Source organism: Onychomys torridus, chromosome 21, assembly GCF_903995425.1.
Source record: "Onychomys torridus chromosome 21, mOncTor1.1, whole genome shotgun sequence".
In the NCBI taxonomy this organism is placed as follows: domain Eukaryota; kingdom Metazoa; phylum Chordata; class Mammalia; order Rodentia; family Cricetidae; genus Onychomys; species Onychomys torridus.
Genome location: NC_050463.1, coordinates 17,981,891 through 17,996,087, shown reverse-complemented (window position 1 = coordinate 17,996,087; position 14,197 = coordinate 17,981,891). Strand labels below are relative to the sequence as shown.

At 41.7% G+C, this 14,197-nt stretch overlaps 1 protein-coding gene across 1 annotated transcript in view; it reads right to left on the bottom strand.

Moving 5' to 3' along the window:
* The window catches only part of Srbd1 (S1 RNA binding domain 1), a 175,764-nt gene that overhangs the window by 112,983 nt on the left and 48,584 nt on the right, over positions 1 to 14,197 (bottom strand). The window contains exons 13-14 of the mRNA XM_036170842.1: positions 11,528 to 11,618; positions 10,841 to 10,948 (exon numbers count right to left, since the gene is read on the bottom strand). Of these exons, the coding sequence (XP_036026735.1) occupies positions 10,841 to 10,948; positions 11,528 to 11,618 (199 nt within the window). The remainder of the gene's footprint in view (positions 1 to 10,840; positions 10,949 to 11,527; positions 11,619 to 14,197) is intronic.

The following is a 14,197-nucleotide window of genomic DNA, read 5'->3' as shown; positions in this document are numbered from 1 at the left end:
AAGACAATGAAATAAGACACAAAAACGTTCTTATCTTAAAGAGTTCATCCTATTGTAATTGCAATCCTGTCTTCTTTTGTGATACTCACTCCTATCTGCAGCCTAAAGTCATGTAGTTCCCAAATCTGAGGAGAGGTGAGCAATCCTACTTTGTCTTGGCCATCGGTGAGGCTTACAGCCATCAGAATTACCTACACGCAGTGGGATCTGCAGAGTACTCTCTCTCCCTCAAGATAATCATTAAAGCCTTTTATGTTACACTTAGCACATAGGAGAGCAAAAGTAAAAGCATCTGGGCCTTAAGCCTTAGTCTCTAAGAGCAATTTTTGATATCCCCTCTTACACACATCTTGGCTACTTATACTTTTTTCAGCTCTGTTTATGTCTTTGTAAAAGTCATGCTTGGCAGGAAGTCTGCAGTCAGTACATGTAAATTGGTTTTCACTTCTAGTTTCTATTTTTTTTTTTCTTCCTAGTGGCAAAGCCCTGGAAGCCAATGTAGTCTATTCAGAACATGATGGAATATTTGCATATAAAACAGCATGATTACATACATAAGAGCTAAATCAGATACTAAACGCTAGCAGATGTCAAAAGAAAATGTTTGAATGTAAAAGAAAATGTGTTCCAATCTTATTTTAAGCACAGGAAATTCAAACTCTTTTACAAAAAAAAAAAAAAATTACAGCACTCTTAATACTCTGCTTAAAGCAATTACCTGATACATTTTAAAGGACATAGACTTGTTCCACGAGCCAATCACCCAAACAGTTTTGGTTTTCTACAATAACAATTTTATATTCTCTTTTGAATAAAATCCTACTCCCAAGAGTTCATCTCAGTTGGTCTACAAGAAGCCTTTTCTCTTGCAATGAAATCACAATAAACCCTGACGTGTCGCTAACCAACGTGTTTAGGAAGTGTTCTGACATGAGGGATCTTACGGAGACAATTCTATGGCTAATTTAAATTCCCAGGAACCCTTGGAAAGGGTCGCAAGTTTGTGGTGGCACAGGTGCAGTCTCGCTGCCTTGGCATTATACATTGTGTTTTGTGAACTGCTGACCTGTTGCTTTCACAGCGAGCATCTTTTGTCATTTTATAAAGCAGCCCAAACTCTCTTTCTAACACCTTCCCACCTGCTCATTAAAGAGTGCTGCGGGCCAACTTTCCTCTTAGCAGCCTTCCAGGTTTACAAGGTTTTAAAGGGCTGCTGGATTCCATACAGCAGTGATTCTCAAACTTGTCTCACTGTGCCAGTAAAAATAACAAACGCACTGCATATCACAACCCAGCTTGCATCTAATCATACATGAAAGCTAAGGCGTCATGAGATGGTATTTGGCCTACTGCATAAGATACACATTTTCTGTTCTTTTCAACTAAAATGGTTTTTAGCTTTCACCAATGGACTGTAATCTATATTATGTAAAACATGGCTCTAGAGAGCTCATATAATATGGCCAAATTAGAACAGATACATTCATACATGCCTTCCCTCAGCGTAGGTGGCTTTCTGAAGATCACCAAGAGAGCATCTCCTCCACCTGAAGCCTGTACTTTTTGCCCCTCTCTATACTCTTCCCTTGCTTTTAATTCTCCATGTGGAATATATGACTAATTCATGCACTGGTGTGTGTGTGTGTGTGTGTGTGTGTGTGTGTGTGTGTGTGTGTGTATCCATGCATATTTATATGTACGTTTTCCCCTCTAGAATAAAACCTTCTAGATCGGTGGTTTTCAACCTTCTTAATGCTGTGACCCTTTAATACAGCTTATGTGTGGTGACCCCCAACTATAAAATTATTTCATTGCTACTTCATAAGTGTAATTTTGCTATCGTTATGAATTGCAATGTAAGTTTCTGATGTGCAGGATATCTGATATGTGACTCCCAAGGGGGTCACGGCCCACAGGTTGAGAACCACTGTTCTCAATAGAAAGTTCTTGATGTTATTTACTGTTCTCCTTTATAGCACACAGAACTGTGTCTGTGAGCCTGGGTGCTGAGTGACATGTCCTGACCTATCATGAGATGTGTTTGTTAGGATAAAAGCTACAAAGCAATCAGAAACATTTGTCCTAAAACATGGCTGTGTCTGGGGTGTTAAAGAGAGGAACTGTCTTTAGGAAGGAGGATGAAATGCTGCAGCTTTCGTTACATCAACATCTCAAGGGGAAGGGCATCACACTCAATGCATGTCATGACAGAGGTCTTCATGTGGACAGTAAGGAGAGTCATCTATGTTCCCTGGACTATGGAGACCTTTATAAACATGCTTTGAAGAAGCTGACCACTCCTCCAAGGACAAAGGAAGAAAAATATGGCAGAGAGGGCAAGATGAAGAAGAAACAGATTACTGCTAGTACAAGTTTATGAGAGACGGACTCAAAAAAGAAACAAGAGTTGTGCTCAGGAAATGTTAGAGGCCCTCCCTCCTTTGAGAGGAGACAAGCAAGAATGATGGAATAAAATGGGCTTGGATGGAAAAGTATGTATGTTAGGCTTTCAAGAGATTCTGTCTAAGGGTCATGAGACACAAAATGACCCAGTAAAAGCAGTTGGAAGCCTGATCCCTAAATGGGTCACAACTGGCCCAATGGAGGACACACCAAGTTTCCTAGTGGGTGGAATCTAAGCAAACAAGCAAAGAGAAAAAATTCTTGGAAATACCTCATAAAAGACCAGTGATTATATTTGATCCACCCAGAGGGCCCAAGCTCCAGATTACAACCACCCCTACTTCCTAAACACATTTTTTAAAATTTTCCTATCCCTGTAAATTCTGAGGCCATTGCTTAAAGGGATCAAGCTACTAAGACTGGAACAGGAAAGGAACACCAAGAAAAAGAGGTAAGGACAACTTCCAATTCCTACACTAGTGTTTTCTGGAGGGAAGCAGACCTGCCCTAGAACTAACTCATCAACCATGGAGCTCTGGTGATTGTGGTAAAGAACATTTCAATTGCTAAGATGAGGTGGTTCTAATGACCAAAAAAGACTGAAAAGCTCTGCTGGGCACCCATTATTCAGCCAGGGATGACCCTGAATTCATTCAGACATGTTAATAATGACTGGGATTTGGTGGAGGGGCTCCCTCCTGAAAATACTTGTAGCATGAGCAAGTATGTAAATAAAACAGCTAGAAAAATCTAGTAGAATATGAATGCCAATCTCTGAGTAATAGATTACAAAATAGTTTTGTTTTCCTTTGCATTTTTCTGAGTTTAAAAAAACAACTTTTATTTGAACATAATTATGAAATGAAAAAATTTGAAATTGCCAGAGAACAAAAGCTATGACTTTTCTCTCTGGGCAGTATGAAAGATTACACACCTGTGTTAACCTGCTACTTACAACTAAAAGTCATAAACAAATCCACCATCTATGGGTCAGCATGAAAGAAAGTCTCACATTGAAGAGATGAAGTACATGCAGGAAGGCCTCTTCCTGAAGCTTGTGGCTGAGAGCAGGTGCTGAACTGAATGAATTTCATGTTCTAGCTTCATGGCTTCCCAGAGATTCACAAACCCCAACAAATAAACAAAATCTGAGGTCCATCAAAGGTGCTAACTAGAGATTTCTCCCCCTAGAAAGCTGAGGCCCCAAAGGGTAAGCCCTTGGTATAATGGTAAAATAGAAATTAATTCATTATGTCCTGTGTCCAAGATCACAGTGAAAACACTGTCTCAAACCTTGTCCCAGACATCACTGATGAGCATCCAGAGCCCTAAGTCAGCTCTCCAGTTTGCAGGCTAAATTCATGCTACCTGAGTGGTCAGAAAAAAACAAACAAATGAACAAACAACCCTCAAACTGACCCCAACTAGCCCTGTCTACGGGAGTCAACAGTAGCAAATGCAAATCTTTGAAAATACGCACAATCAATCTGGGCCTCGGTGAATTCACACAGAAAAGCCCCTGGAAACTAGGATTTGTAGTGGAAACTGAACAGCAGAGGAACAAAGGAGCACAACAAACCAGCAGTTAGGACAGACGGTAAAGACTGACTTATCCTCACACAACTAGGCAACACCACGCTTGCCATGACTAAGGAGACATAGCCAAGCCTAGAAACATATTCATGAGGAACTAAAACCTGCAAGCAAGATTAAGCAGGTGTGAGAAAAGTAGACCATTAGAGAGGAAACCCAGAAGTGAAATTAAAGCTTAAATATCAATTCTTTAAGCACTAAATGACAGACTTAATTACTCTTACTAAAACTATAAAATTTCAGCTGGGTGGTGGTGGTGTCAGCAGTGCTCACCTTTAATCCCAGCACTTGGGAGGCAGAGGCAGGCCAGCCTGGTGTATCGAGTGAGTTCCAGGATAGCCAAGGCTACACAGAAATACTCTATCTTGAAAAACAAACAAAAAATTTGACAGGTTGAACTTCTGGACTTCATCAAAATTAAACTATTTTGCTATCCTCAAAAGTCTATCGAAAAGGGGAAAAAAAGCCGAAATTAACATATATCTTATAAAACATACCTAATAATAGACTTAAATATAAGAATAAAATGTAATTTTCATTAAGCAACAGGATATGTGGATACATGTACAAATGTACCTCAATGCGCATGTGGAAGCCAGAGAACAAACTGCAGGAATTGGATCTTTCTTTCTACTCTGTGGGACCTGAAGATCTAACTCAGGTTGTCAAGCTTGACAGCAAGCACCTTTACCTACCCAATGAGCCAACTCATCACATCCCAACACCCACACTAAGCTGATCGACACTACCTATAAGTCCAACTCCAGAGGATCCAATGCCCCCTCTGGCCTCCATGGGTACCATCACACATATGTCACATACACACAGAGAGACATACAAATTAATTTTAAAAAATAAATCTTTAAAATTTAAGTAAGTAAACAAACTTCAAAGTATCAGTTACATGGCTAGACAGATAGGCTGCAGTGAGGCAATGGAAGGAAAAAGTGTGTAAAGAAGCCTTGCTTTGGGAGCAATGGCACAATGAGATATTTCATAATTTAAAAAAGCTGTCTTTTCTTCCGATTAGCTCTCATCCTTTGGGTGCCTGAGTGTGCAGTGTTTGTAAACAACAGGGCCCTCGCTGGCCAGTGCTTTAGGAGGAGGAGAACTGCAGTGCAGGAGGAGCTAGCACACTGGCTCTGCTGTCCCAGCACTCTTCACGCAGGGACAATGGGAAGGGCTTCCGCAGAGCTTTGCCCCAGCGCTGGAATATGTACGGAAATGTCTGAAGAACAAATTCATTCTAAAGATCTGTATTCCAAAGAAATAAAGCTATGTGCAAAAGCTTAAGCATGAAATACTTGCTTTAGCTTCCTTTGAAATGATCCTAATCAGAGAACCTCAGCTGTCAAGTAAGGCATGACTACAGCTGGCTGTAATCACACAAAAGTGCATTGGAAGTGATGTGTAAATGTTGTGGGCATGTTGACTGACATAGAAAGATTTCTTTTTTTTTAATGTTGACTTTTTCATCTTAAAGTCTTTTATTTATTCCCCAAGTGAGCTAACCTTTTAAGGCCCATCCAATTCCCTATAATTGTTAGTTTCCAGAAGGACCATCAACTCACCTCAAGCAAAAAAGTTATGATTCCTTCAATTATGTTTTCCTCCTGTAAAAAGGTGTTAGCCCATGGGGATGGAAGAAGAGCATTTGGTGTGTTTCCCACGCCTCCCACCAGGGCTCTCCTCCAGTGTGATCTGGCCACTTCTGTCCCTCACTAAGCAGGCCTAGCTACAACTGACTTCCAAACCACATCCCCAGACCTGGCTACAGCACCTCTCTGCTCCTTTTCACCACACACTGTACTTTCTCAATCCATTCCAACTCTGGCTAATAAAAGTGCTCACTGGGAAGCAAGACTAGTTATTTCTTCTTTTTGAGATCCGCCCGCTAACACCCATGCATACAGTAAAGCTTTCAGGACAGAGACATAAACACCAAGTCAAACAACAGCACGAACAGTTCCGCATTTCTAGACAACAGGCTTGGAGTGACTCATGTATCTGTGATGCTCCAAAAGATACACAATGCTGTGAGTTAGAGCAATCTTTAGCTAAAGCTTGCCAACTGGAGATGAAAATATAAGACAGCAAGCATTAAACATTAGCTCCAGTTAGTTCACAATTCAATTATACAACTCTACCATATCACTGTTTCATTCCCAAAATCAACATCTATCTTTGAGAAAATATAAAGTCTATAAACCCTAAATTATATATATATCCCCCCTCGAGACAGGGTTTCTCTATGTAGCTTTGAAGTCTGTCTCTTGTAGACCAGGCTGGCCTCGAACTCACAGAGATCCACCTGGCTCTGCCTCCCGAGTGCTGGGATTAAAGGTATGCACTGCCGCTACCACCGCCGCCACCACCACCTGGCTAAAAACATAAAATGTTTTGATGCTGACATGACACTTTATGGGACAGGCCCTGGTCAAAGCATAAGCACATTATTTTAGGCTTTGTGTATAAGGTATATGTAGAACATAAAAAAGCCTTTTGTTTGAGCCCTAGTCACAAGATATGTCAATATATATAGGGATGTATCCCAAAATTTTAAAAACATCCAAAATTTAAACACATCTAGTCCCAAGCATTTTAGAAAAGAAATATTTCAACCTATAATAAGTCAACAGTCTTGAGATTTAGCTGATCAAAACAGTTAATGCTTACTATTAATAAATATAAATAGTCTGTAACAGGCTATAGTAGGTACCTTGCTGCTCCAGCTTGAGGACCTGAGTGCAGATCCCTAGCATTCATGTAAAATCCACGTATAGTGGCATATGCCTGTAGCCCCAATGCCAGGATGGATGGAGACAGAGGAATCCCAGGGATTTGCTACCTGGCGTATCCATCCCAATGTCTAGCTCCAGGTTCAGTGAGAGTCAAAGTCTCAAAATATGGAGTGGTTGGACAGATGGCTGAGCCGTAAAGAGCACTTGTTGGTCTTGCAGAGATCAATTCCCAGACCCCACATGGCAGTTCAGAACCATCTGTAACTGTCTCAGGGGATCCAATACCCTCTTGTGGTCTCGGTGAGCACTGCAGGCATGGTGGGAGCACACACACACACACACACACACACACACACACACACACACACAGAACTGAATGAAGAGGCAGGGAGAGAGGGAAGGAGGGAGGGACGGAGGGACGGAGGGAGGGACGGAAAAAGGTGTAGACTAAGGGGAAGACCCTAACACTGACCTCTGACTACACACACACACACACACACACACACACACACACACACACACACACACGAGATTTAGGTTTATCCAGGTAAACCTATAAGTAATGAGCTTAATATGAAAGTGTTAGAACATGAACCCTTGATTTGAGGACATGTCAGCAAAGTAAACACTTGCTGCACACATGTGAACACAATGTCTCCCAAGGGCTGAGCATTTCTACAGTGTATCATTGTTATAAAAAGGGAAATGATATAACAGTATAACATTTGAAAGTAATTATGTGACACTATAACATGAAAGGAAATAATAATCAACATTAAAAACAAGTGCCTAGGAGAAGTGGTGGTGTGTGCAGCAGAGGTCTGTTCCCTCTGCTCATCCTGACTCACCGATGTTCATTCCTGCTGAGCAACAAGTCAGTCAGGAAGCTGAGCCACAGCCACGGATTTTAAAGATACTGGAAAGATGCCCACGGAACCTCACCAGCCTCAACGTGAAGTCCTAGAGAAGCTGTGAGCCAACTTGATCAGAGGCACAAAGGAAAAGAACCTGAAAGTGAAAGAAATCAGTGCACATGCCTAACCAGACCTGAGAAACACTACCAGAAAACCACCTTGTGGGGAAGAGCTGTGGAATGTTATTTTAACTAGGCAAAGATGTGTTACATTTGTTTATGCTGTGGAATATTACTTTAACTGTGTAAAGGTGTTTACATTTGTTTATGTTGCATTTATTTAACAATGGAAGGTTGTGTGTTTAATTATTTAAAGATGTGTTGCATTTGTTTCACCTTGTCTGCCTAAGGCATCTGATTAGTCTAATAAAAAGCTGAACAGCCAATAGCTAGGCAGGAAAGGGGTAGGTGGGGCTGGCGGGCAGAGAGAATAAATAGGAGGAGGAATCCAGGCTGCAGAGAACAAGAGAAAGAGAGGGGAATGAGGGGGACGCCTGGGGCCAACCAGCCAGGCAGCCACCAGACAGAGAATAAGAAGGAAAGTAAAACAGACAAATGGAAGGAAAGAAAAGTAACAAGCCCCAAGGCACAAGGTAGATAAAGAAAACAGGTTAATTTAAAAGAGCTAGCCAGAATTAAGCCTACGCTAGGCTAAGCATTCATAACTAATAAGGCTCCATGTCATGATTTGGGAGCTGGTTGGTGACCCAAAAGAAAGCCAGGTACAGTGAAGGTTCTAAGACACAGGACCATTTCCAAGAACCCACAAGTGACCATTTACCCAGTCCTTCCGAGATTGTTAGACAAATTACTTCCATCAGTACTGAGCCAGGAGTGGAGGTTGAAGTCACTATTGCAGATGCTTAAGTCAACTATTTTAATAAATTGACTTAATCAGTTAAAAAAAAAAAAAGCAAGTGCCTACTATGTGACATAAAACTGAAAACACATCATTCTATCATAAACTATAAGTGAAGTCTACAACATCTCATGAATTTTCAGTGACTTGTCCAACTTTAAATGTAAGTGACCAATTGAATTAGAGTTAAATTCTGCCACTGGGATCCAGTTTAATTTTTCCCCCTTTGGTAGTTATGATGTGAACCCCTGGATGATTTCCCCGGGGTACGGAGAAGTACCAGGGTTTACAAAGTATCAAGGGTGGGGAAAGAAATACATGAGAGAGGGTGAGTGGTCATGGTGAGGGTAAGGCAGGACAGAAGTCATGGCACATCCTAACTTGTGGCAGCACATCCAGATAAAAAGCACTGGAACGGTGGATAAGGAATGTACTGGAACGGTGGATAAGGCTTCACTATGATGTCTTGGAAAGATTCAGGGGCAGATGATAAGAATCTGACAAGATTACAGAAATACATAAGGGAAATTACAAAAAACGACAGACAGAGCAAGTATGGGACAAATGGTGAGTCACGCGAGGTGAGAAACCAGGTCTCCACAGACACTTTAAACTGGCAAATGACCACAAACTGAAATCAAAGCTGACTCTCCTCAAGCATTCACTGTAAATTCTGATTAGACAGCTGCAAGACTTAAAGATTTCCAAATCCCATGATAAAGGGCTGGCACACAGATTCTACTAGAACACTAAGGAATAACACCTCAATGCCCCATACAAAGATTCAAAACTACCCGAGAATTTCCAGTATTCTGAAGAGGGATGGCACAAATGAAGAGTGAGCAACACACTACCTATGTGTCAGGGCATAGGCATTCTAATACCGTGTAATAGAATTGCACATTTCTACAGTGTCTCTGGAATACAGCTTGGTACATGAGCAACACCGCAAATCTATGTACCTCGTACTTCTACAAACTTACACATCTCAACTAGTACATATACAAATGGCTTATCATTAATTACGGCTGTTTAAACATCACTGATTTTTACTCCATCAATGAATCCAGATTTGTGTGACCTCATGGTTCATTTTCCCCAATACATACTACAGTTCAATGAAGGCATGCTCCATGAGCAAATTCAGTATGTTTTCACTACTTTTCCCTTGGCATTTTTGAGGCAGGGTCTTACAGATACTGTCCTGCATCAGCCTCCCTGTGCTGGGATTGGTGGTCTATACCAACATTCCTAAGTTGTATAGATAATCACTACACCTGTTCCTGGATATTTACATCAGATTAAGATGAACAGGTAAGAATGAAATGGGCTATAATAAAGACAACCAGCAGCTACGTCCAGGGGATTCAGTCAGCTTCTCAAAAGTCCTGGTGTTCTTTGCAGTTTTCAGAATAAGGAAAGTGTGCAGGCTGCCCAAGCCAACTTAACAGCAGCAGAGGGGAAAGAATCCAACTCACTCTTCAATCTGCTTCTTTCCTGAACCACATTCCCATGGCACATTCACTTCCCCTGACCTTCTTCCAAGCCTGTTTGTTACCCTGCGTTTACTTCCTGGCTTATTTTGACTGCACTCTCAACACACAGGTTACTAAGCCCTTCGTTCAGCCCTTCATAAGTGAACCCTAGAATTCTTCTTGTGGGAGGTTTGCTTTTATTTGCTTTGCTGACCCTGTCTCTGCCCTGCCCTTCAACTGTTCCGTTATGGGACTTCTCACCAAGCCAAAGCGATGGCCTTAGAGCATGACTCCTTCAGTACTAGCCACTTCTCTTGCCCAGAACTGAACCTTAGGACTCACTATCCACTGGAAGGATAGACTTAGCTGCCTGAGCCCAGAGAGAAAGAAGAAAACACTGAAAAAGGAAAGCAGAACTCTGAAACGCAGGCCAGGCCTAAGCAGCAAGAGACTAATTCATAGCAGCTCCCCAGCCAACATGGAATGGGGATGCTTCAGGAAGAGAAATGAGAATGAACACCGGAAACACTTTCTTGGCAACAGTGACCTTGGCTCTCAGTTCTAGGGACAATGGGTCAGCGTTCTGGCAGAAGGGTAAGCTATCCACAGTCAGTGGTTGCTAACTTGGTACTCCACCATACTCATTCGTTACAGTCTGGGAGACTCCATGGGAGTAAACTGAGCTCTGATAGGCTGAGGCCCTGTTCTAGTCAGTCCTCCAATAGTCCTGTTAACAGTAAGAGACAGTTTGGGAGGCAACAAGACACAGGTTTTCAAAAGGAAGGGAAAACACATCACAAGAGGAGCCTGAGAAGTTCCACACCCTCCAAGAAGGCAAGTCTCCTACTGTCCTCACCAGTAAACGACATCCAATGGTGCAAAATAATTCCTCATTATCAGGTCAGCAAAGTACGCTTCAGTTTCCCGGCAGGCAGTTCCATTTCCAATCACCACCGTGCTGCAGCTTCAAGGGAGAAACAGAATGAAACCCGAATGAGTTCAAGGCCACTCTGAAACCAGCCCGAGAAAGTCTATGGAAGAACAGTGCTCAACACCCGACTCTTATCCTGCATCTACCCGTGCAACCTCTCCACTGTGCTGACAGGGGGCAGGAGAGGAAAGGTTCACTGTCATCTTAACAACAGACAGGCAGCCGTTTTCTTGTCTACAAAAAGCCAAAATAAACAGAAGTAAACTCATGCTCATTCCAAACCAGAATCAAGACATACAACTAAACCATACAATGTTAATTTCTGAAGTTCCTAACCAATACAATATCCCTTCTTCAGGGGAGAAAGTAAGGGAGGGAGGAGGGTATAGGGAGGATTTCCCAGGTACCCCTATCATCACCTCTACTAGAGAGAGGACAGAGAGAGGGCAAAGCACTTCCCTACTGTCTCCACGTATGAGTCGTCCACCGATTGGCTCAGCATTGTGCACCAGGTTCCTTCCTTCTCCCTAGGCATTTCCCTTAAGCCCACACTCCAAATTAGGAGGTTCAAAGGGACCTGTGATGGCTGAACTACTAAAGTAGTTTTCTTACTTGAAATCCAGCAAAAGCCTCTTGATCTTCTCTGCCTCTCGGAAGCCTTGTCCACAGTGCAAATAAACCACATCAGTATGAAGAATCTGACCTTAAAAGGAGGGTGGGAGGGTTGTAAAAAGACATTTGCAAACTATAACTCACTAGTGTTTCTATTAAGCAAGTCGCAACAGAAAATGGAACTGGCTTATCTTTTAAAATAAGGGTCTGTGAAATGTCTCAGAAGGTAAGTATGCTTGCCACCAAGCCTGACAACCCTTGGTTGGATCTGGGACCCACACAGTGGGAGAAGAGAAAAGACTGCCTCCAGCTGACCTCTGACCTCCAGGAACAAGTGTACAAGCACACACGCACACAAATTAAAATGTAAAAGAGATCATGACAATGCAGTCTGAATCATTCACATTCACTCGATCAGGCTCTCCTAGGGATTCCGAAAAAACTGTTACTTCCAAAGTAAAAGAACTCCCCTGTTCCTCACAAAACCATTTCTAGTTGGGTCCTCGGCTACAGCACCCACAGGAGGAATGGTTTTCAGTAACACCTACCATGACAGCAGTCACAGCTGACACTCACTGCCCAGCTGCAATAGAGTAGGCCCGATTACACTCTTCTTTTCCTTTCCAGTCGCTGAGCCATAAACTTGTTTATCCTATCTGTTTGAGCTGTGTGTTTAAGAACTTCCGGCTTTTTCTATTGCATTATACATAAAGTATTTTATTTTTAAATAAAATTTTTAGTTGAAATAAAACGTTTCAGGATGATCACTCCATGAACAGAAATAAATGAGCTAACACAATGACGTGTTAGTAAGAAGGGTCATAGGGTAATCATCAAGAAAGTAGAGAGTAAGAAATGAGTAATACAAACCAGCACTAAGAAGACTGAGCTACGGAAACTGCTTCAAGCTCCAGGCCAGTTACCCTCACCAAAACTAGTTAATGAAAAAAAGGGGGAAGAAGGAAGTGTGTAACAGAAAGGATCAATGAAATTTCAAGTTAAATATTTGTAAGAAACAATGCTTTCAAACAGTAGCAATTAATAAAAGGAAAATACAAATATATTACAAATAAAGAAGCCACATAACCAGGCTACAACGTTTAAAAAGAGAGGAGACCCAGAGCAAACGAAACAGAAATTCTGAACCAAACTTTACCAACACAGACTGAGACAACATTTGTGTTTCACATTCTAGGAACAACTAAGCACAAGACTGAAAAGTCATCTATTGACAGGTCCAGAAGAAGGCAGCATGGCCAACTTGAAGTTCTCTTGAAAACAAGTGTAATCTTACATTCTCAAAGCAAAACAAAACACCTAGCTGGGCCAGAATCCCAGGACTCAGAAAGCTAAGGTAGGAAGATCTCATTTGGGGTTACATAGAAAGTTTAAGGCTAGCCTGGGCTACACAGTGACGTTTTGTTTCAAAAAGAATAAGGAAAACACCTAAGTACTGTAACTTATCACAGTGGCACAGTAAGGGACAAGCATCTCAGTGGGTCCAGGAAAAATACTGAGATTGTCAATTCTTCCCACATGTGGGAAAAATTAATAAAAGAAATGACAACTAGAAAAACAAAAAGCAAAACCCCACAGCTATATTTTTAATAGGGGTAACAATCCCCACAAAACCAAAAACTCAAGCAGGTGGGGATGTCACAGCATAGCTAGAAGACCTCCGCGAGAAGCATCTGAGGACAGAGCAGAGGAGAGCAACAGAGGATGTGGGAACACAAGGGAGGAGCTCCCATACTGGAGAGCACAGAGCCAGGCTGACAAGGAGTGGACGCCAGCACAGCCCCAGTACAAAGCCTGCCGGGGACCATTCTGAAGACGGAAAAACTCCTCCTCCTGGACTCTGGAAGCTAAGAGAGGAGGAAGTATCAGAGTGAAAACAAAGAGCTGGAGCCCCATCTACACTGGGCAAGTCACGCTCAAAAACGCAAAGGACTTGCATTGAAGACGAGACTGCATCAAAGAAGCCCATTCCAGAACCCATCATGCCCACTCTCCACCCCAGTGACAGCTGGCTTTTCGAAAGACTTGAACAAACAAGAGAAAGTTGTTGTTTTTCCAAGAAAGTTAGTTTTAAACACCAAGAAGCCTGTCCTGACCCAGCTGACCTTCTTGAAAGTACCTGAAATACAATTTTATGTAAAACTAAGTGAAACAAAAGAATGATAGACAAAGTGTACACAAAAAGATTTTTATTTTAAAGCAGAAAATAAAGTGTAGCATAATATGGCCACAAAACAGAGCAAGATATATGAAAATGAGATTTAAAAAAATAATATTACAGAAACTATGAGTGTAATACATAGCAGAATCGTAAAACCACATGAATGAAATAACAAGAATTCATTTCATATGGAAGGAAAAGCAAGTTCTGGACTGGGCAGCACATGTAGTACCAACTCTGGGACGATATGCAGAAGGCCAGAATAAGAGAAGAAAGCACTCCAGAAATGGAAAGCCAGACTGAGGCCCACAGAACAGATGTCCTCGGAGAAACAAAGCAGAGAGATATCAAAGACAACAAAATTAAAAGTGAAGAAAGACGCTACCAGAGAATTATAATGTATAACTACATACCAAAGAGAAATTGAAAAACTAGATAAAGAACTCAAACAAATGGATTTAACAATAAATTAGAGAAGGCTGGGAAATTAC